The sequence below is a fragment of the Stigmatopora argus genome, chromosome 8, assembly GCF_051989625.1.
Source record: "Stigmatopora argus isolate UIUO_Sarg chromosome 8, RoL_Sarg_1.0, whole genome shotgun sequence".
Lineage (NCBI taxonomy): Eukaryota > Metazoa > Chordata > Actinopteri > Syngnathiformes > Syngnathidae > Stigmatopora > Stigmatopora argus.
In genome coordinates, this window is record NC_135394.1 from 10,310,385 (window position 1) to 10,332,500 (window position 22,116).

Here is a 22,116-nt window from a genome sequence, read left to right on the forward strand (position 1 = left end):
CGTAGTCATTTTCGTTCTTTCGCCCCACTGTGCAATGGCAGCCAATGAGTTAATAAAAGAACCTTCGAATGCCCCAATTCGATAGGATGTAAGCAGGAAATGGCCAAAAATCAGCAGAAAGTGACCAACACACAGGTAGTAGCCTCTAAATTCCCCCCAAATCAGTAGGAAATGATCCATAATGTATAGGAAGTGACCTGTAAGTAGCCAAAAATGAGGAGAAAGTGGCTCAAAATGGACTCGCTGCCTGCCATTGACAACGATAAAGGACCAATTCACTTTAACTGGCTGGGAATGTTCATCTTCCTGTACCTTTGACGGCACTAAACGTCCTATCGATTTTGACTGGGGCCATTCAGTGACCTTTATATGGCCAAATATAATAAACTAGTCCAGCCCCCATGAGATCTAGCGGCTATGATTGTAGCCCGCGAACCAAACAGTTTGACACCCCTGGTCTAAGCCTTTGATGAGTGCCTTGAAAAAAACGGCATTATGATCGGGATTACAGCGTCCATTCTTCCTATGCCCCAATTAAAAAAGCCCCCTGCGCATTAAAAGTGACTGCGCACCGCCAATGGTCTTTGAAGCGCTTCATTAGGCCTATGCAGCCACCAAAGTGCGTCCGGCCTTTCATGGCATTGATGCGTTGCTCTCACACAAAAGGCCCATGCTTGAGCCGACATATGTAGCAGCATGTTTCCGCTGTCCCGCACCCCCGATGTGCGGCCGTGGGGAGCGGCCTCTCCCGCTGATGCAAGCCCGGCCGGGCTGCACCCCGACCGGGCTGCCTGCCGGCCTGCCTGCCTTCCTTCCTCCCCCCCTGCCGGACCGTAGTTAAGTCGTTCGTTAGTTAGAGTAGCACTTGGACAGAAAAGAAGATTCTACTTTTGTTTGGTTAAGTCCTAGCAAGTGGAGTGTATTCATTTAATTTCATGCTCGTTGAATCGATCGTTGTTGTTAGACTAGTTAATAATAACAATGGTTGATGCGCTATAAAAGTATATAATGATGATTTACTCTGAAATGTACTTCCTTTCACCCCCACTGCAAAATGAGCACACTTTACACGCGTTTTAATACATTCGAATGCAAACGTTGTGACTAACAAGTATCTCAGGATAAGATAGAATCTTGTCCACAAATGATTATTTCAGTCATTAATTTGTAATAATAATCAGTAGAAAGACCATAACCCCAATACGAGTTGTCACTGCAATTATACGGGTGTTCCAAAATGTTTGACCCCATTTCGTAGGCCAACAATTTTGACACTTTTCGTTGGAATGACCTCAAATATTCACAGCTTGAGTAGAAACGTTTCAAGTTTTTGCGTGTAACGTTTGGCATTTCTATCTTTTGCCGTTCACTTCAAAAGAAAAGGCATTTTGCGTGTTAGCGTATGCTCGGACTCCGTCACCGAAGACAGTGCAGCGTGCCTTCTTCACAAATTTTGCACAGAAGGCAACAACTATAAAACAAATAAGGACTTGGCAGCAAAAATGTGAAAAAAAGAGCTGGAATGTGGCTTTCCACACTTGCTCTTCTAACACTCTTCCTTGGCCTACGCAGGAAGGCTTCACAAACCTGCTCCACTGTCTCTGCTGATGTTGACGGCCGTCTTGGTGATTTAGCTTTGCATAAGCAGCCTTTTTTTTTGAAATTTTTGGTGTCAAGTCCTAATTAGTTTTGTAGTTGGTGCCTTCTTTGCAAAATTTGTAGTGCACGCTGCACTGTCTTCAGTGACTGAGTCCAACCAAGCATACTCTAACACGCAAAATACCTTTTCTTTGAAGTGGATGGCATTTCTTAACCTGAAAAGATAGAAATGCCAAAACGTTACACAATTTTTTGAGGTCATTCCAATGAAGATTGTCAAAATTATTGGCCTACGAAGTGGGGTCAAACATTTTGGAACACCCTGTATTTTGCTTTTGTTTTATTTCATGATCATAATAATTGAGTGTTTGTTTTGATTCTGTTCCCTTGAAATTTGTACTCCTCCCAATCTTCAATCGAGAATTTGAAGTGCCAAAAATGGATGAAATTATTAACCCATTCAGGCACAGAAGTCTATGGACAGCTATTCAAAAATTGGCACTTATGGCCTTCAACATTTTGTAGGCCAAGTTACTATTTTTTTCGTTAATTATTATTGCATGGATTAATATAATTAGAAATACAGAAATACAATGTCAAAAAAGCTAAATTAATCACATTAAAATGGATTAAAATAAAAAAACAATTTAAAAAGTAATTAGCCAGAATTTTTAATAAGTATAAGATGTACCTAATTTTGTAACTAATATAGATAGATACTATTGCACACATTTCAACACAAATGAAAATTGTATACGCTTCAATTTGACTTTGACATTGGAAAAAAAAATACACTAAAGATATAGTTATTAGTTAGTCATACAAATGTGACATGATTCACCAATTAAACCTGGTCAAAATGTCTAAAAATTCAAACACTGCACTATTATTTTTGAAAATACAAATTTGCAATACCATCGACATGAAAATGTTCAGTTCACACATTTCTACTAGGAGTGGATCTTGTTTTTTTCTCTTCTCAATTTCATCCTGCCGAAGCAGTGGTTAATTACTTTGAATGTCAAAAAGATGTCGTTTTAATATCGTCTCCATTAGCCTGTTGGCTGGGTAATTAAGGTGCAGATGAGGAAACAGATGGCATTTGCTTACAGTGATTCACCGAGTCAACAAAGATGACAGCCAGGGACGTTTTTGTCTCTCTTCTTCTTCTTCCTCTGTGCAGAGAGCCTTGATCTTCGGCTGAGCAGGTGAGGAAGGTGCATGACAGGTGTTTGGGCTGCCAAGGTGCCCTTTGGCAGTGCTTTGTTCGCGTGTACATGCGCAGACGTGCTCGCTCTTTGGTCAACTCTTCTTGCAATGAGACAAGTCTCTTGTTGTGTTTAGGCATAGAGGGAAAAAATGGGAAAATACATTCCTCAAACGTGACTGAATGACAAAAGGACAAAGAAAAGGGGAAAAACTTTTTAAAAATTTAGTTTTATAGAAATAAAAGTACAGTTACTGATGGGTACATGAAGTAATTCACCAGTCGCGACACATTCCGGACTGACACAGCAGTACAAATAATAATGATACATAGAATTTACTCTATTAATAGGACTTGGATTTATTAAACAAAGTAAAGAAATTGGATGGACATTAGTGTAAATTGCAATGAAAATAATTCTTTTTATTGATCATTAATCGGCGTCATTCACCATCACATCACTCAAACACTCAAGAAACCTTTCCGGATGGATGAAAGATTTAAAAAGTAGGATTTTAAAAAAGAAATAGATGACACTTACCTCTCGGAGGATGACAGAAAGGCGTGATCATATTTCATGAGAGAAATTCTAAATATCAAAACCTGTGAAGTTTGGATAAAAGTCACTCAAGTTTCTGAAAACATGTCGCATTCAATTTGGGAACTTTTTTCATTCTTAACACTGGATATCTTGGAGTAGCTTATTAAAAATGGGCGTTATGGAAGAAAAAAAATGAAAGAAGAACACTCAGGTGGACACAGTTGAAAAAGCTCGGCAGCCAATGGGAAGGCCGCCTCCCCTTTTGGCCAATGACAGGCGCCACATTGTTGTCAAATTGCGCTAATGAAAACGCCGGCTGCAACAATAGTGAAGGGAGAAAGCGCTCAGTAGCCACTGACGATCTGTGGAGGAAGTTAGTGTCTCACCCACGGGAGAGAGCTCCACTTTTTTAGGGTGTTTTTTTTTCGGGCAAAGGGGGGGTCGCCAAGAGTGTCTCCCTTCCTCCCTCTTGTCTCTCTCGCTCCATGAAGTAAGTAGAAGGCGCTGCGCTCCACCTGAGACTCGCTTCCCCTCGCCTAGTCTTGATTTTTTTCCCCCTCGCAATCATGGATCTGAGACCGGACATGCATTCCGCCGTGAGCTCGGCGCCATCGCAGGTGACCACCGTGACCTCCATCCCGATGTCGATGGCCGGCAACCTGCTGCGCGGGCCGCCCTTGCTGCTGCGCGCCGCCGACAAGTACCCGCGCACGCCCAAGTGCGCCCGCTGCCGCAATCACGGCGTGGTGTCGGCGCTTAAGGGCCACAAGCGCTACTGCCGCTGGAAGGACTGCATGTGCGCCAAGTGCACGCTGATCGCCGAGAGGCAGCGCGTCATGGCAGCGCAAGTGGCGCTCCGCAGGCAGCAGGCGCAGGAGGAGAACGAAGCCCGGGAACTGCAGCTGCTCTACGGCACGGCCGAGGGCCTGGCCCTGGCCGCCGCCAACGGCATCATCCCGCCCAGGCCCAGCTACCAAGTCTTTGCCTCGGTGGCCGGAGAAGCCGTCGCTTCTGGTAAGTCCTAACAGAAGAATGTTAATCCAAAAATAAATCTAGGAAGAAAAAAACGCACGCACTTGACCGTCATGAGTCTAAATTAAACGAAATTTCCATTTCAAAAACCATGTTAATATTTGTTTTCATTTTTTAGAAGCCTTCGTGCCATATGATTAATAAACGTACTGTACGTATATCGAAAGGATGTATAGAATTTTCGTGACTGGTTGTCACATCAATTTGTATCCTGAAACATTTGTTTCATATACATACTTTTAAAGTAGTTCTTGCTTTCCCCCCGTCTACATTTAAATGATGAATTAATAATTACTTTCATCCCCGCAGTCATTTTTTGTAAATACGAAAATGTACCAAAAAATCATTGGGCAAATTGTGTGTGTGTGTATTTGCGTATGTACATAATTTACACACCAAATATTCACACATGCAATTTGCACAATGAATTGAATTCATAGTTATTCTGTGTGTTCATTTTAAATGCTGCCTAGATGCAAAGAACAAACACCTTTTAATTATGACAGCTATATCCGATAGTAAAGCAACATTTCAATAGCCATTTTAGTTCCCCAAATCTGAAATGATCAAGCCAAAAACCTCCACCATTGATCAGAAACTCTTATAATATCTCATTTCTAGCGACGTTTTATTGAAGTAAAAGTGTGTGTCGCTCTTGCCTTATTGGACATTTTCTCGTTAGATTCCAGCGTGCAGAAGTTCGATTTATTCCCAAAGGGGCAAGCGTCCGGTCCCTCCACCCCGCAGCAGGCCGGCGGCAAGCAGACGCCCGCTGAGAGCGACTCCGCCCCGGGCATGTCATCCCCGGAAGGCCGCCCCGCGGGGGGCGGAGGAGGCTCGGGCTCCGGCTGCGGCTCTGGCTGCGGCTCCGGCTCCGAGAACGGCGACAGCGAGTCGTTCACCCACTCGCCGGCGACTGCAGTGGCGACAACGGCCGGGGGCAAGCCCTCCAAGGATGGCGGGGAGACCCCCCGCTCCGTCAGCTCCCTCGGCTCGGACTCCGGCTCCGAGACCGACCGGGACGAGCGGGAAGCGTCGCCCTCGCCTTCCTCCAGGCACACGCACGCCCTCGACATCCTCAGCCGGGTCTTCCCCAGCCACAAGCGCAGTGTGCTGGAACTGGTCCTGCAGGGCTGCGGGAAGGACGTGGTGCAGGCCATCGAGCAGATCCTCAACAACCCGGCTCAGGCGGGGCAGCACAAGGCCGCCGCCTCCGAGGAGCCTTGGGGCGGCGATAGAGTGCCGCAGAGCTCGCTGCCGCCGCCTTCCACTTCCACTTCCGCCTCCACTTCTTCGTCCTCGGCCCCGGCGGCCACGCGACCCACACGGCCCATGCTGCCCGGCACCATGGCGCTCAGCAACCGCTCGGCCTTCTCGCCGCTGCAGCCCAACGCTCCCCACTTCGGCGCCGAGCCCAGCGCCTACCCGCTGGGGACCCACCTGGGACTCAACCCGCTGCGCTTGGCCTACTCGGCGCACAGCCGGGGCCTGGCCTTCATGACGCCCTACTCGACCGCGGGCCTCATGCCCGCGCTGGGCTTCCGACCTCCGATGGAATATGCCTTCAGCGACCTCATCCGGGACAGGACCATGTTGCACAAGGAGCAGGGCTACGGCGGGGGGCTCTACGGGCCTCTGGTCAATAACACGCCGGACAAACAGTGACTGGAGCCGGACTCGAACACGGAAAGTCCTTTCAGCCCTTAAACACTTCGAAATAATCCATATAAATACGGATCCCTCCACACACACACACTCTTCATGCATATTACTTCGATGCTACTTATAGTTAAAAAAATACACACACTAAATACTACCATCATGATCAACATAAAAAAACAAGTGTGATAGGCCCAAGTGTTTATGAAAACAGAGGCTAATTCTTTTGAAAAAATGAGTACTATATACAAACAGTTTTTTAATGATTCCATTAAAATGCCTTGCACATGTTGAAAATAAATTGTACGCAAAAGATGGCACACAAATGTAAAATATTTCGTTAAATACAAGTGAACTTTACTCAACAAATGTACAGTTTCAGCCAGTGCATGTTATATGCATAGTTTGAACAGTAAACTGTGCGTAAATGTAAGAAGTTAAATTCCAGCTTCTAGTTCATGTCCTAGTACGTTTTCATATCAGTACTGTGTCATACTATTGTGACTTTGTTGCACTCCTTTTTAATGACTCCTTTTTAAATTTCTGTTCAATTGAAAAGACAATGAAACACATGGAAAGTATTTCCATGTAATTAGACAGGTTCTTCTACATTCTCAAGTCTGTTAAAAGTACCCCACCAAATCAATTAAAATATCCAAAATTGTTTTCATTCTTATCCCTTTACAGGGTAACTATTTTGGGAATTTAATAAAACTTAATGATTAATTATTCTTACATTTCTATTATTTGTCAGTGTTTAATTATAATTTGAATATATTAAAGAAATGCATTTATACATTAACAATAAATAAAGGCAAATTAGTAGAATGTTAACTTTCTTTTGTCAGGAACAAACAATCAACGAATGTATGGACTATCTCCAAAACTCCTAATTTTTCTGTGTAAATTAACACCGACCTCATTTTTTTCTGTATATGTTTTAGCAATACCTAAAATGGAACAATTTTTAACGTAATACAAGTATTAAACTGAAAACAAAGACCTAAACTCAGGTTATGCAGCCCAATAATTCCCTAAACATAATTTGAAAATCATTGTATTTCAATAAGTTCTCTGTAAAGACTGAAGGAAAACCACTTCATTGCGCCCAAATTTAATCACCTTTGACGGCAATCGACGTCCAGCTCATTTGATGGCTATTGCAGTCAATGACAGCCATATAATAAAAAGCAAAAAACAAAAGCGTACTAGTACATGGACTGTAAAGCTGAATGTTTCGGATGCCGATTAAATAAATGTTCACACAGCTTGCCCTTCAACACACATTCCATTGTTATTTGTGGCCACAAGTGTTTGAATCTTGGCAAAAAAAAAATGTGTCTTGTGTTTTTGGCTGTAGGACGACAGTAAATACACAAATCTGGCTTGTAGGCAAAAGATGGAAAGCTTTATTGATTTCTTATTTGATGATGAAAAAGGCTTTGTAAAGAGGCCATCCATTTTATTTTTATTCCTTCATTCTCATGCCAATTGTGCAAGATAGAAAATGACAAGGAAAACCATTTTTTCAAATGACACTCCTGTTTTTACAGTAACATTAAATTATTTTAACTCGTGCATATGAGCCCCTTTTGAAATGTTAATGTTGTAAAAGTTGAACTAATGGTGTTATTTTGAGGAGGTAAAAAAATTCACTTAGTTTTCGTATCTCTTTTTTTCCAACTATGTATCTTATATCGCATTTAGTATGAGGACATGCTTGACATTTCATCTTTTGTGACATGAAAGTGATCAATCAAGTCTGTTTCAAAATGTGCTGTCACTTTGTATGAATATGCTGGAAATAATAAATGTAATTTTAAAGCAAGGCAATTACTAAAATGCAATAATACGAAGACGAGATCTCGCTTGCGTCTCATATCTCTGAGAAGTGAATGAGCGCCAATCCAGACCAGGGTGGTATTTATTTTCAGCTCCAATTTTTAAGCCATACGTGGGATTGTTTTTTTCCACCCTTAGGGTACAGTTGTCCCAAAAACTGTAAATGTTACATTAATAGCGGCCTACTTAGTGTGTTGTTGCTCATTTAATTCTTTTTTTTCTAGGTTACTGATGAAATAAAAAAATTGCCAGTTGGACGATGAAAGAGTGGTTAGAGCGTCGGCTTCGCAGTTTTGGAGTCAAAGGTTCGATCCCAGGTTGGTCCTCACTGTGTGGAGTTTGCATGTTTTCCCCAGGCTTGTGTGGGTGTTCTCCAGGCATTCTAGTTTCCTCTCACATCCAGAAAAAAATGCTATGTAGGCTCTAAATTGCCCCTAGATATGAGTGTGGGCGTGCATGGCTGTCCGTTTCCCTGTGCCCTGCGATTGGCTGGACCCTGCCTGCTGCCTACTGGGATAGACTCCGGCACCCCGTGACCTTTGAGGGGATAAGTGGTCCGGAATATGAATGAATACAAAAATTGGCCTCCTTAAAATGTGAATTATACTCCAGTATGACTTCTATGTACTTTTTTTCCTGTTGATTTTTGGCTGTAGCGTTTTATACTCACGTCCGACTTATAGCCTGAAAAATACAATAGTTGCTTTAGAAGAGCGGGGGTCACCAACTTGGTCTGTTTTCTAACACACCTGAATTAAATAATCAGGATCGTTAACAGGCTTCTGGATAGTTTGCTGATGAGTTGATCATTTGATTCAAGTGGTAGAGGAGGGAGGTGGGGAAAAAGATTGGATAGATGCCCTCGAAGACCCCATTTGGTGACCCTTGCTTTGGACTATTTCAATACTAGCATTGGCTTTTGGATTTACAGATGCTGTTTCTCTAAAGATTCCGCCAGCATGTGACCCGGATGAAAAGTGCAAAAAGGTAAGAATGTACTGTGTCGTCTGATTGATTATGTGTGGTGGGAGACAAGAAGAGGCAATAATAAGGAATGATTGGGTTCCCTGTATACAGTGTTTAGTTGTAAAATGGATGTCGAGTGTTTAGGTCTACTGCAAAGTTGACTTAAAGGTGCTATGAAATGGTGACAATGTCCCAAAAAAATGAAAATGACTGCACTAATGTCATTTTCCATGTAAACAATGAAATTCACATTCAAATATAGCAGTATTTAACCATCATATAGTTCAGGGATAGGCAAACTGGTCCTTGAAGGCTGCTGTGGTTGCAGGGTTTTTTCCAACCGATCCGGCACAGAGGGTTTAACCAATGAGATTTCTGCAGAAAACAAGAAGCACCTGACTGCAATCCACTGATTACACTTGTAGGACAGCAGATTGGTGAAAAGGTGAGGATAAGTGAATTGGAAAAAAAAATTACTATATGTGCACATATCATTTTAATTGTACTTGGAATAAGGTAAGATATGATTGAGACAGTGGGAGCTCCTCAGTTTTTTCTCTTTAACTTCTCAAATCAGTCTCGATGTCTACGAATATGTTTATTTTGGATGTCGTCGGGGAAGCTCACAGGCAATATTATTTGTTTTAGAGAAAACTTTTTTGTAGTTTTAAATAGTATTCATGAAAACTGGTGGCGCGAGTGGTTCGTGTGTTGGCCCGGTGGCGCGAGTGGTTAGTGTGTTGGTCTAACAGCTCTAGGGTCCTGGGTTCAAATCCAGGTAATGTGCACTTGTGTGGAATTTGCATGTTCTCCCCAGGCCTGTGTGGGTTTCCTTTGGGTACTCTGGTTTCCTCTTACATTCCAAAAAAACATGCATGGTAGGCTGAATGGACACTCTAAGTTGCTAGGTATGAGTGTGAGTATGCATGGTTGTCTGTCTCTTGTGCCTTGTGATTGGCTGGCCACCGATCCAGGGTGTCCCTTGCCTCTGGCCCGGGGACAGCTGGGATAGGCTCCAGCACCCCCCTAATGAAGATAAAGCGATTGAGAAAATAAGATGAGATAATGGAAGCTGATTTTTCCCCTCAAAAGACCGTGGCGCCATCTGTCGGTTGTTTAGTATCAGTGCCGTTTAAAAGTATCCACCAGACCAGTAATGGATGGAATATATACGTACTACATAGTAGTGGTCATTTTTTTAATTTAAGCAAAAGATACAAATAAAAAGAACAGTGACAGAGCAAACAAATTAATGTTGAAGGGAAGTAACATTTAACATATATGATAGCAAATATTAAAGTTTGGAAGTTGATAACTTTTTAAAATTTGTCTCATCTCATTTTCTTAACCGCTTTATCCTCACTAGGGTCACAGGGGGTGCTGGAGCCTATCCCAGCTGACTTCAAGCCAGAGGCAGGGGGACTCTCTGAATCGGTGGCCAGCCAATCGCAGGGCACAAAGAGACAAACAACCATGCACATACACACTCATATCTAGGGGCAATTTAAAGTGTCCAATCAGCCTACCATACATGTCTTTGGAATGTGGGAGGAAATCCACACATGCCCGGAGGGAACATGCAAACTTCACACAGGTGGACTGACCTGGATTTGAACCCAGGTCCCACCCTGTGAGGCCGACGCGCTAACCACTCACGCCACTGGGCCACCCTGCCATTTATAGATTGAGTTAAAGCATACAAAAATGTAGCATTTCTTTAAAAATAAATAAATTACAATTTAAATTTTGGAAAAATCTGGGGGAAAAAAAGACAATTGAGAGCAAAGTGGACATGACAAAATCTTTTCAAATGATCCCATAATGAGTTTGTCAGCAAAGGAAGAAATAGGGTCATGTTTGCATCAGTCATTGCTACCGCCCTTAAAAGTTGCTCATCCTTTGGGTAAAAAGACATTTGAAAGTGAATCTCAAAGGTTAGTAGTTTAAGGTTAGCTGTTGTCAAAGCACACTTATGATAAAGGTTACTTGGGCGTGCATTCGAGCTACTTTAGTGTACCTTTTGATGAATGCTCAGTATGTGTAGTTAGATGAGGAGTGTTAAACTGGGGCTCCTCGCTCTGTGCGGTAATAACAAAACACCCTTGGATGGTATTGATTGGCCAATCTCATTCCCATCTGTCCTTGGAAGGCTCCCTTCTTCATTCTGATGCAGAAGCGCTTCCTCCCCCCGGCCCACCTCTTCCTAACCACCTATCATCGCCCCTTCACACTTATACGTTAATGCATTTCCCTGTCATCCATGTGAATTATCGCCACGCCGTGAAGTTTTGTGTATTTCTGACAAAGTCGGCCAAGGTCAACAAAATCGCACTCTGTGTATTCCCATTTGGACCGGCCGGCCCCCTAACAGCAACCACCCTGAGACAGTTTATGCCTGGAATAGAGTCAAGCTGTGCCTATGCAGCATGAGCACACACTTCATCTCCTTGATGGAGTTCATAGTAGGCTTGGGCGATATGACAAAAATTGTGATCATGATAAAAAATATATATATAAAGTCAATGAATGGTTGTCCATTTGTCTCCTTGTGCCCTGTGATTGGCTGGCCACTGGTTCAGGGTGACCAGGATAGGATCCATGCTTCCCCCCAACGACCCCTTGTGAGAATAAGCGGTTCAGAAAACGAATGAAGGAATAATTGCGGCCTTGTTGTTGCATGTAAGTTTCACTTTAGTCAGTAGAGGGCATGCACGTTCTTCATATATGCTTTTGTTTTTGGGCAGAGAAGCTGGCAATTGTATTGTGTAGTAATAATTTTTGAATAGTGAGTCCTCTTTTTACGACATTAATTCGTTCTAGAAGTGGTTTCGTAACTTTAATTGTATGTAAGAAGTCAGATTTTGTATAGATTAGTAGAACTATGCACAGCATTTCTGTTTGATCTTCAAATTCTATTTTTTATTCCTTGTGTTATTGTTTCATTTGTGTTCTGTTGAAATAAATTTAAGCTCTTATAAGTACCAAACCACATTTAAAACTAATTTAAAGTACTACTTCTTAAAAAAACTACTATTTTTTTATCAATAAACATTGAACTAACCTCTCATCTCAACTCATTTTCTGAACCCCTTTATCCTCATTAGTGTCCAATCAGGCTACCATGCATGTTTTTGGAATGTGGGAGGAAACCAGAGGAAATCCACACAGGCCCAGGAAGAACATGCAAACTCCTCACAGATGGCCAAAGCCTGGATTTGAACCCAGGACCCCAGAGCTGTGAGGCCAACATCCTATCCACTCACACCACTAGGCCACTCAATTTTCAACTGATACTCTTTAAACTGCAATAGTATTCATTTGACAACAACAACCTGAATGCCCCAGCAAATACTAAATCTGAAGTATCCACTCATTTTCTTCCATTGACAGCAATAGACGTCTAAATCACCCCCACCCCCTTTTTTTCAATGGATTGAACTTCTTACAAGCCATCGGTCAGTCATCACGCCGGCCTTTAGTGTCTACTGTAAATCCGCCCACGCTATTTTCTGTTGTTCTCACTCTTCCACGCCACTGCTGTCTCTTCCTTCATCTTAGCCTGCTGCCATTTTTCCTCATCTCACAGCACTTCTAGCCTCCCTCCTCCTCTTTGAGAGCCATCAAATGAAGATTAAAGAGCCTTCACTCACTCCTCTCTCTCTCTCTCACACACATACATGCACAAATACACACCCACACACTCCCTCAGGAAACCTTCACACAATTATGTCTAGAATGGGATTCATTCTCAGCCTTCAACAAGTCATTAACTGCATATTGCAAATTGTATGTTTCAGCAGAAAGCATTGATGAGGAACAGTGGGAATGAGGGGCTTCGGGGGAGGCCGGAATCATTCCAAAGTATGCTAAGACTTCATTTGCATGTCACATATTGTGGCTGTATATTCAATGTATTTGAAAAAGTAGCGATTAAGGTGCAGATGGCCATATAGTAAGACCTACAGGTCAAATATTTCTCAACTTTATTTGCAATCGGCAAGAAGAAGAAAAAACGATGGATACATAATAGGTTTTATGCTGTCATGTTTGCTGGTCAAATCACATTATGTCAAGCTTGGGTAATTTGAAATGAAAATACTGGGTGTCCAAAAGGAATGAACATACAGTATTTGTGCAAACATAATACTGTTTTGATTGACACCCTTATTGGTGAACTTAATATACTTATGCACAAGCACTAAGTGCATAAGCGTGAAGGCATGTGCAGAAATGATTTCTTTATTGAAGGAATGCACTGACAAAGGCGAACATGCCCTGCTAGTTCTCCTTTTTTGTTGTAAAAACTGAGCCTCATTTTTCCTCACATATTCCTCACAGGATTATTAGTTTTAAAATTTATTTTAAAAAAAATAAACCCATTGGCTTATAGTTCACAGGTGCAGGACGAATGAGTCAATGAGTATTTATGAAAAAGTGTCTATTTTTTGTGTCTAATTTTAGTGGGCGTGGCCTAGGTCAGCGTTCAAATGACCGCCGCCGCCATTTTTCAAATCTTTCAAAATGGCGGATGGACCAGGAACCAGTACGGTAGTGGACTGCACAGGAGCTCAGAAGTGGCGTTTTACCGACAAAGACCTGATAAAGTTCTTACAGGACAATGCAGCGCATTCGGTACGTTGTCATTTGGGGATTTAGAAGCCCCCGTTTTCATTTTAAGAGTGCTTATTGACGGGAACATGCTCTGATGGCGTGCTGTAACCCCATGTGGATGCAACCGAAAATGTTTGCAAACAAATTGGCTACATTGCTTTACCTATAGCTCTTTATGTTTAAAAAGAAATCTTTCCATTTTGTGTTTCAGTTCCTCATCGAACACAGACTGCTGGGAAACATCAAGAAGGGGGACAAAACTGCCAAAAGGAGCAGCTTGTCGACGCCATAACGAGCTGTTTGTCAGCAAAGTGAGTCAGTCATTTAAAAAAAACAATAGTTTCTATTTTCTCGATCCGTGTAATAATTGAATGTCAGCGTCCACTATTCAAGGCTTTGCTCAAGTAGCTTGTTTATTTTATTATGATCCATTCAAATTTTGAATGAAAACACTAACAGGTCTGGCGTTGATTTCTTTTTTTTTTTAATTTATCACTTTTAATCTAATGGCAAGAGCCTGTGTGGATGACCCGCACAAGTGACATCAGTGGTGTATGGAATAAACAGTACACTTGTAGAATATACACTTTTACCCTGGGCTTGTTTTCACTTCACTTTCTTAAAGGAAGACCTTTTGATTTTTAGTTATAAATTTGGTTTTGACTAAACCCAAGTGAGACATTCATTCTACAATATAGCACAGGGGTCATTTTGGACTTGCGTTTAAACATATGGTTAAAATAACCAAGAAAAATGTAACCATGAACTTTTTGGGATATTTATTTAAAATAAAATAATCGATTTTGAAATGATTGACTGAAAAACTCATCCAGGATGAAATAATATGGGAAATTAATGTGGGTCATTTAAGCATCCAAATGGTTGAATAAGCAATTGTATAATCACACTTATGTTTTGTAGAGGTTTGAAGCCACGGAGACGACAAAGCAGTTGAAAGCTGTCAAAATTGACGAGAAGACCAAAAAAGTCAAGAGAGAAGTTGTGGATGAGGTAGGACCCAAGTGTTTCAGGTTATTTTATTTCTCATTTTCATGTAATGTGTACTAAACCTATTCATTTTGTATCTTGCTTCTCTTCAGGGTCCACACCAGTTTACCAAATCAACACTTAAGAAAGGGTGACACTGCGAGCTGCTGGCATACGGGGACATCGGAGGATGGCAGTCTTTAACACCAACATCCCCTCACTGGTACTTGTTGTTATAGAGCAGGGGTCCTCAAGGACCCCTATCCAGTAAATTTTCCATATCCCCCAGGTCAACAAACTTTATGGCAGCTTGACTTGGAGATCCCCTTTGCCTCTGCAGCAGACAAAAAGAAAAAGCAAACCAAGCCACATCTAATTTGCCTACTATGGTTTTAATGTTGCTTTCTTCTGCAGTGGGATGGAGGTTTGCTGACTGAGAAAAGCAGAGAGATGCTAATGGTGTTATTGGAAGCACCTCCCTGGTAAGTATAATTTTTTTGTCAAAGTTGGACTTAAGTTTTTTTTCCTTCCAGAATTCCATCCATCTACTGATGAACAGTTCCTGAGCTCCATTTTTAATTGCTGGATGATCTACATGAACTTATCTTAAAAGCCCCAATATTTGTGGAAAAAATAAATGTTCATCAAATGTATACATGTATTATTGTACTTCATTTACCCAGTGAAAGAATGCAAGTATCATGATAAGTCAAGGATTTTATTAACAGGAAAAAAATTGGACACTTGGTATTACATTGAAATGTTGATCTTTTGGGGCCAGTCTGTTCTCCACCTGTAGACAAAATAAACACTTAGTAAAAAATGACAAAAGAAAAAAAAAAAAGACCATTGAAGTCTTTAGGTCTTTTTTTCCCCAAGTGTTTTAAAAAATACAATTGCTGCTCAAATCTACTTTTAAGCCAACATTAAAGTTTTAAAAATAAGATACTTCTTACCTTAGGGGTCTGGCCTCTCACTTTGCCACCATGAGCCAGAGAACTCTGGACTTTACCTATATAAGAGGGGGGGGAAGCAAATTGCAACTTTAGTCAGTGAAACCTCACCATGGAAATAAAATAGATCTGATTTCACATAAGATTATAATGTTTTAAGCTTTTAATTTGGATCAATACTTGTATATTCTACAATTTACAAATAAATTTACCTCTCAGAAGACTGGCAGAGTTCAGAGATGCCACATGATGCAGGAGAGGCATCATCTTCAAGTGGGCAACCTGGGAAGATCACCTGGTCCTCCAGAGTCTGAACGAGGGCCTGATGCCTGCAAAAAAAAAGCAAAAGTTATCATAGTTAGAGACTGGAGATTCAACAGATAGGCTTAGGTGTTTATTTTTAAATACTAGTTCTACCTCGATCTGGCCCAGTCGCCTCTCCTGTAACCTCAAGGGTGTCCTGGGCACGTAGGAAGGAAGAGCTGCATGCAACAGGGAAAACATGTTTTAACCAAGCTATTTGAGAGTTGCCAAACAATTGTTACAGGAAAGAGAAACCTTACAAGAAATTTAATAAACGATCAAGATAAAGAATGAAAATAAGTTAGCGAGTGCACCGTGCTATTTGCCCTTTTCTAGACAAGGCGATTAAATATATGGACTGACGTTAACAGCCAGGTGAATGCTGGCTTAACAATTTTTGTGTTCATATTTTTAGTGTGAAAACAAAACAATTACAAATTGGAAAGGGGTGTTTAGCAATCGCAGTGAAAACTATCATTACATACAAAACACCAAAAACTAAGTCGTGCGCTGGAGCCTTTACCCAGCAAATGGTCCGTTTACCCAGCAAACGGTCCGTTGATGTCTCGGCTTTGTTCTATTACCTCAATTCAAAGTATTTTTAACTCAAATGGGGAGCGACGCCATGACGCTAATGCTAAGATAACTAGCTCCATGTGGCACACAGCCGGTAGGGAGCCGAAACTTAAATTGTCGACGGTGTTTTCAACCTGGCATTTAACTAACCGATTTCTTGGCGTCTTTGGCTCAATTTATTCCTAAAAATCTCCCAGTAGCGTGATAAAAACACACTTAGACCAGTAAATTGCTCTACGCCTTACCACGTTGAGGTGCTTGCTAGTCGACCGTCAGCATAGAAATGCCAGTTGGAAAAGACGAGCTACTGCGCATGTGCCTAATTTATGCCGCTGTGTCGGCAATCGTCATAACCACGCCCATATTGTCCAGCCATATTGAGTGTGGAAAAGATGGTGGCTTGCTTAACGCGTTCCACGAACGAGTCCTTTGTAGAATAGTCGGGATTTTTGTGGTCTTGATGCTATAAAACAGTATGTGTTAGTACACTAATTTGACCAAATATTGAATAATATTTTTACTTAGTATTTTACTTCAACTCATCTTTATTCCAGGCCATCTGACTCCATTAAAAGTTTAATATTTGAAATGCAGAGAATGCTTCATTGTATTTTATACAATAACATTTACAATATCACAGAGAGAGCTCACAGTGGGGGGACCGGAGTTCAGAATCCAGGTTTGGACCTTTCTGTGTGGAGTTTGCATGTTCTCCCCTGGCCTCCCTGGGTATTCTCCGGGTACTCCGGTTTCCCCCCACATTCCAAAGACATGCATAGTAGGCTGATTGGACACTCTATATTGCCCCTAGGTATGAGTGTGAGCGTGAATGTTTTTTTGTCTCCTTGTGCCCTGCGATTGGCTGGCCACCAATTCACGTGTCCCCCGCTTCTGGCCCGAAGTCAGCTGGGGTAGGCTCCAGCACCCCCACAACCCTAATGAGGATAAAGCGGTTCAGAAAATGAGATGAGATATCACAAAGGAGGGTGGCCAATCCGGGACACTTACAATTGATCGGTTAAAATAGAACAAGCATTGATAGACCGCCAGCGCCCATATCAAGTGGCAATTTCCTGGTAATACTAGCTTGTATTTGATTACCCCCTACTAAAAAAACCAAATGAGCTTAAACATATTGACCAAGACTGCTGGAATAGACACAGGCTACCCTTAATGAGGATGCGTGACAAAAAAAAAATCAGATAGATGAGTGGACTATATAGAGGCATTTTAGAGGCAATCATTTTTCTTGTGCTTAAGCCAAGCATAAAAGATCCAACTTTACAGGACCGGTGATCGATGAAGTTCTTTTTTTTCTGGATGAATCTTTAAATTGAACGTCGAAAAGGCAATACGGTAGAGGAAGAAATGGAGGTAAAGTGGGTCAGGCAGGAGCACGGTTGGAGGAGGGGGGACGGCGGCCTGTAGAAACATTATTGATGCGGCCTCTCGTCCCCCCTGTAGAATCCACTCCGCCTCTCACCTTTTTGACCAGCAATTACACCTCACCAAATGATGATCCATACCAGCAGAGCAGACTTGACCGCGGATTGGGGATGGATTGAACTCTGTCTCCTCCTCTCCCATCTTTTTCTCCCGCAGTGGGCGCCTCTCGCCCCCGTGCCGGCCGATGGAGACGGATGGCACCGGGCCGCTGGCCTCGGCCCCTGCAGATTGATTATTGATCAGTGGGACAGTGATGGATTGAGGACGGGAGAGGTCTGCGGGTAGAGGTGCAGAAGTGAGAGGATTTCAAGGAATTGATGTTGTAAAAGTGGCTTTGAATGATGACACGGGGGCAACGGGGGGGAGGCATTGCTAAACTGTCACCTCAAGGGGAAGCTATTGACCTAACCAGACGAGCACCAAAGATGCGCTTTTAGATCTTTTTCTTTCGGGATGCCATGAGGAAAAAAAATCACTAGCACCCCCTTACTGAGGTCCCGCAGCCTATTGGGAACAGTATTGCAATTGCAATGACAGTTTTTAGTTACTTTCTGAGAACCCCCAACCTGTTGGGAACAGTATGACAGTTTTTAGTTATTTTCAGTGGCCCAATCGGACCACACCTATAAACATTTTTTGGGGGAGGGGCTACCGTGGAAATTTACAGCAATCTATAACTTTTAGGCAATGACAGCCCCTTTTAGCAAATAAAAGTAAGGAATACATTAGAGCTGACATTGGATTTTGCTAAATTCCAGTTGGGTGATCACTGACGCCACTTGGAGGCTGCATGGTGGCAATACATAAATAATATTTAGATCCCAGGTGGCCATTGAATCCAATAAAATGTCATAAACTGCTCGCTAATGTCCATACAAATCCATTTGCAATACATGAATCGCTGCTTGGTGGATTAAACAATAATGAAGTCATCAACGGAATTTTAGACGTGCTCTTGTCAAGCCATGAATTTAAAGAGGCGTGCAATGTGCTTGGCTTTTCGATAAGTAGAAAATATGAAAATGAAATTGAAGGGAAAATTATTAATAACAGACCTATAGCTAAATTGATAGACAGGACTTGTTGACTTTATTGGGTGAAGATTATTCAGATTAGTCAGGCCTAATTGTTAGATAAATAATGTCAAGCAAAGAAATATACTTACATTTGGAAAATTCCTAGTTTTTCCGTCCAGATTTAGTTTACAGATTCAGACGTTTAGTGTTTGAGACAGAATCAATTATTTCTGTCTGACTTATTTTATATTGAGACCCATTTTGAAGCCATTTATTGTTCACTCCCTTAAAAAAAATTGTTCTACCCAAGATGCTTCCTACAGGCAAGTTTGAAAAGCCCTAAAGTTAAAGCGCAATTCCCGTGAATTACATTGTGATACCTGTGAGAACAAACTCCATGATTGAGGTTTCATCTCAATACAAATGTTGACCCGAAACAACCCAATTTGATCCGGGAGTGGCCATTAAAAAGCAAACTTTTTGACAGACCAACCTAAACCGTCATTTTTGAGCTACTACTACACGTTAATTTGTGAAAACTTCCCAATGATCTCGTCATTGCCGAATGCGCAGAGACAAGATTAGAATTGTCACGATGGTTTACCCACTTCATTTGTAGATTCAAACTAGTACGAGCTAAAAGTGTACCTTCTAGAGTTGGAGATGTTAGCAGTTCTCCCACTTCAAAAAGCCTTTCTCATCTTCGCCCACTTATCGGCGGCGGTGAGTGTGTTTGTGAGGTAGAAGTTTGCTGATGTGGGTTTTGCGTTGACTGAGGCTGCCGGCAGACACATGAAGATGACTATCGCCGGGCAATATCAGCCAGGCTCGGGAGAGTCACCGCTACTCTGCGGGGGAGTCAAAAGGTTAAACTGCAATCTCCACACTCTTATTTTTAAGCCTGCTCTTTTCTCTCTGTCTTTTTTTTTTAAACGCTCATCTTTGTGCGAATGTGTGTGTGCGCGTGTTTACTCCCTTTGCACTCCAGTGCGTGAATATCAGCGCGCTTGATAAAGGAACAGAAGGAGACCGTTGGCTGCTACGCATGAGTGTGCTGGAAGCAGATACAGCAGGAAATAAATGACATGCAGGCAGCTTCCCAGCACAGAGCGTACGCTGGGCGCCATCTCTGCCTGTGTGTCCTACCAAAGTCATTAGTTAGCCATAATGATTATATTCTGCTTTTCAGTTAATTATCAACAACAATTTGTTATGAAGACGCGGCGAGTTATTTCGGCTCCCCTCTCGGGATGGATCCATATGTTCCTAGATATACAGAATGGTATAGTACATCTCAACCACCCAGGCATGGTGGGTGTAGAGTCCCAGGAGGAGGCATCCTCAGTGGATCTCAAACTGAGAAAAGTTTTGGACACTTAAAGTTTAGATTTATTGGTACAGTAATCCCTCGAATAGCGCGGTTAATCTAGAGCAGACATGGCCGCGATAAACGAAAAACCGCAAAGTAGGATTACCACCACAATACTATTAGCTAAAGCAGCATGATATTCCAAATGGGATTCTATTTTTATGTGGAAGAAAATTAGTGCCAATGACAATAATAAAAACACTAAAAATGAGCTTTTTTTCGCGGTGATCAAAGTGACATTGGAATATTAACACAAACAGATCAACAATCTCATGTTCCAATGACTGTACTGTTTGATAAATTACACGTTATATCTATATTTTAAAAAAAAAGTTTTTCCGATTCATCACATTAAGAAAAACAGACCTATGTGAAGACACAATCTGATATAAAAAATATTAGGGAGGAAACAATCAAAATCTCACAGTTTGATATTGTCATGTTATCAATACCACATTATGGTCTATATTTGAATAACGTGGGAAAGAATGAAGTTTGACAGTACGACAAAAACAGGTCTACGGCTTTAAAAAGCTTGCATTGTGAAGTCATTTCTTCTTGCCACTCTCAAAAATGCAACTACACGTTCATACATTATCATTTGTGAAATAGTTCCATCGGCGCAGGCACATCCGTGAAGATGCATAAACATACAAATATATGCAGACAAATAAGTTTATTGGCCAGCGGAAAAGAAGTTCCCAAAGCTTCAGATCACAGTTGGGGGTGCGTGTTACCTCTCACCGCATTCCATGATGGATGGAGAGAGGGAGATTGTGCAAATTAGGTGAAGAGAAGATGAGCAGAATACAAGTACAAAGTAAGTGTGAAATATGCTCAAGGTCTCCTGATCTTTCAAAGAGGGCTGCACGCTGTGTTGACTTAGTTTACATGCATACTGAAAGACAAACGTAAACGCACATGAAAAAAAAATCTAAAATTGTCTTTTGTTCAAATATAAAAGAAAATAATATCACCAATATCACACGTTTTTACACACTAATTCACTGACAGAATCTTGTCAGAGTATAAAAAATAAATGATCAAGACTAGCCTTTTACTGTTGTCTTCATTCTCTTGAAAAGTAAAAATGCAACGAAACAAATATGCCATGTCCATGCAATGAAATAAAGATATGGTAGTATATACATAAATATACACACACACGTGCATGTGTACGTGTACACAGATCTGCATTACCACTGCTCATTTCAGAGAATGAAATCTAATAGTTTTGAAAAATCCATTTGAGTTGGTACTTTAAAAAGTGCACAGGCATCATGCAGTGTAAACATGCTGCTAGTTTGTCATGTGGAAAATGAATGCCTCCAGTCCGAATGAATATCCAACACAGCATTGTAAAGACCTTTGGACTTATGCAACACGATTAACATCGAGTTAAAAAAAAGAGAGAATGAGAGAGAAGCTGTGTTTCTAGTCGTGTGAAACGTGGCTGAAAAGCATAAACATCTGAAATCGAGACTATATTCAAATAGACTACGTTGAAGAAGAAACTACTGTTGTGACAACTAAAATTTTTAAATGAATTGTATATTATTACAGGAATACAAATTTTGAATTGACTGATTTTCTGCTTTCTCTGCATCCATTTTTTGAAAGACGTGAAATCTTTATCAGTTGAGAAATTATGTAAACATATTGTTTATGTCTGGTTTCTTTTAAGACTTGTAAGGCACTGTAGAAAAGCTATTTTTTGTGTGTGCTCTAATGAACACCCATTCTTTAATTCTCTCAAGTGGACAGATGAAGGTACAAACTAATATTTCTCTTCAGGCATTCATGTAATTATTTGTGCCAAAATATGTAACCTAGTTGGCTGGAATAAAAAAATGTTGGTTCAAAAATGGAAACACTAAAAAGATAATATTTTGTCCTTCATATTTTGAGAAAACTCTGGATCATTAAAGCTAAAAAATGTTCAAAGATGAGATAGGTTTGCCTTTCAAAAGTGCCAACAAGCATTGTTTCCCCCCCAAAAAAATCATTTT

At 41.4% G+C, this 22,116-nt stretch overlaps 3 protein-coding genes and 1 long non-coding RNA gene across 8 annotated transcripts in view; 2 read left to right on the forward strand and 2 right to left on the reverse strand.

The window, feature by feature from the left end:
• Nucleotides 1-2,788: 2,788 nt before the first annotated feature.
• dmrta2 (DMRT-like family A2) lies at nucleotides 2,789-6,702 on the forward strand. Its single transcript, XM_077607928.1, has 2 exons — nucleotides 2,789-4,361; nucleotides 5,062-6,702. The coding sequence occupies exons 1-2, from the start codon at nucleotides 3,914-3,916 to the stop codon at nucleotides 6,042-6,044; spliced, it is 1,431 nt and encodes a 476-aa protein (XP_077464054.1). The 5' UTR covers nucleotides 2,789-3,913; the 3' UTR covers nucleotides 6,045-6,702.
• Nucleotides 6,703-13,313: 6,611 nt separating this feature from the next.
• On the forward strand, nucleotides 13,314-15,261 carry LOC144078972 (peptidyl-prolyl cis-trans isomerase FKBP3-like). 5 transcript variants are annotated; one of them, XR_013301371.1, is made up of 6 exons: nucleotides 13,328-13,478; nucleotides 13,669-13,768; nucleotides 14,379-14,468; nucleotides 14,558-14,667; nucleotides 14,859-14,926; nucleotides 14,978-15,261. XR_013301371.1 is itself a non-coding variant. In XM_077607474.1 (4 exons), exons 1-4 carry the CDS (start codon nucleotides 13,465-13,467, stop codon nucleotides 14,597-14,599), a joined length of 246 nt encoding a protein of 81 aa, XP_077463600.1. In that variant the 5' UTR covers nucleotides 13,314-13,464; the 3' UTR covers nucleotides 14,600-15,056. The 5 variants fall into 5 exon arrangements, 1 of the variants encoding a protein (XP_077463600.1); XR_013301368.1 differs by having other exon boundaries at nucleotides 13,314-13,478; nucleotides 14,734-15,056; XR_013301369.1 differs by having other exon boundaries at nucleotides 13,314-13,478; nucleotides 14,859-15,056.
• LOC144078973 (uncharacterized) lies at nucleotides 15,144-16,596 on the reverse strand. The gene is made up of 5 exons (XR_013301372.1): nucleotides 16,522-16,596; nucleotides 15,815-15,879; nucleotides 15,610-15,726; nucleotides 15,401-15,456; nucleotides 15,144-15,237 (listed from the first exon to the last, which is right to left on the reverse strand). It is a non-coding gene; the product is annotated as an uncharacterized LOC144078973 (long non-coding RNA).
• A 1,113-nt stretch (nucleotides 16,597-17,709) lies between these two features.
• Nucleotides 17,710-22,116, reverse strand: part of LOC144079045 (uncharacterized) — a 36,972-nt gene continuing 32,565 nt past the window's right edge. Inside the window, exons 4-5 of the mRNA XM_077607580.1 lie at nucleotides 17,803-17,943; nucleotides 17,710-17,759 (exon numbers count right to left, since the gene is read on the reverse strand). Coding sequence (XP_077463706.1) covers nucleotides 17,710-17,759; nucleotides 17,803-17,943 — 191 coding nt within the window. The remainder of the gene's footprint in view (nucleotides 17,760-17,802; nucleotides 17,944-22,116) is intronic.

Excerpts from the sequence above, each read along its gene's own strand:
- dmrta2 (XM_077607928.1), top strand. The coding sequence starts at position 3,914 with ATGGATCTGAGACCGGACATGCATTCCGCCGTGAGCTCGGCGCCATCG. Across the intron at positions 4,362-5,061 it reads CGGAGAAGCCGTCGCTTCTG|ATTCCAGCGTGCAGAAGTTC; the intron begins GTAAGTCCTAAC and ends TTTTCTCGTTAG.
- LOC144078972 (XM_077607474.1), top strand. Across the intron at positions 13,769-14,378 it reads ACGAGCTGTTTGTCAGCAAA|AGGTTTGAAGCCACGGAGAC; the intron begins GTGAGTCAGTCA and ends TATGTTTTGTAG. Across the intron at positions 14,469-14,557 it reads AGAGAGAAGTTGTGGATGAG|GGTCCACACCAGTTTACCAA; the intron begins GTAGGACCCAAG and ends GCTTCTCTTCAG.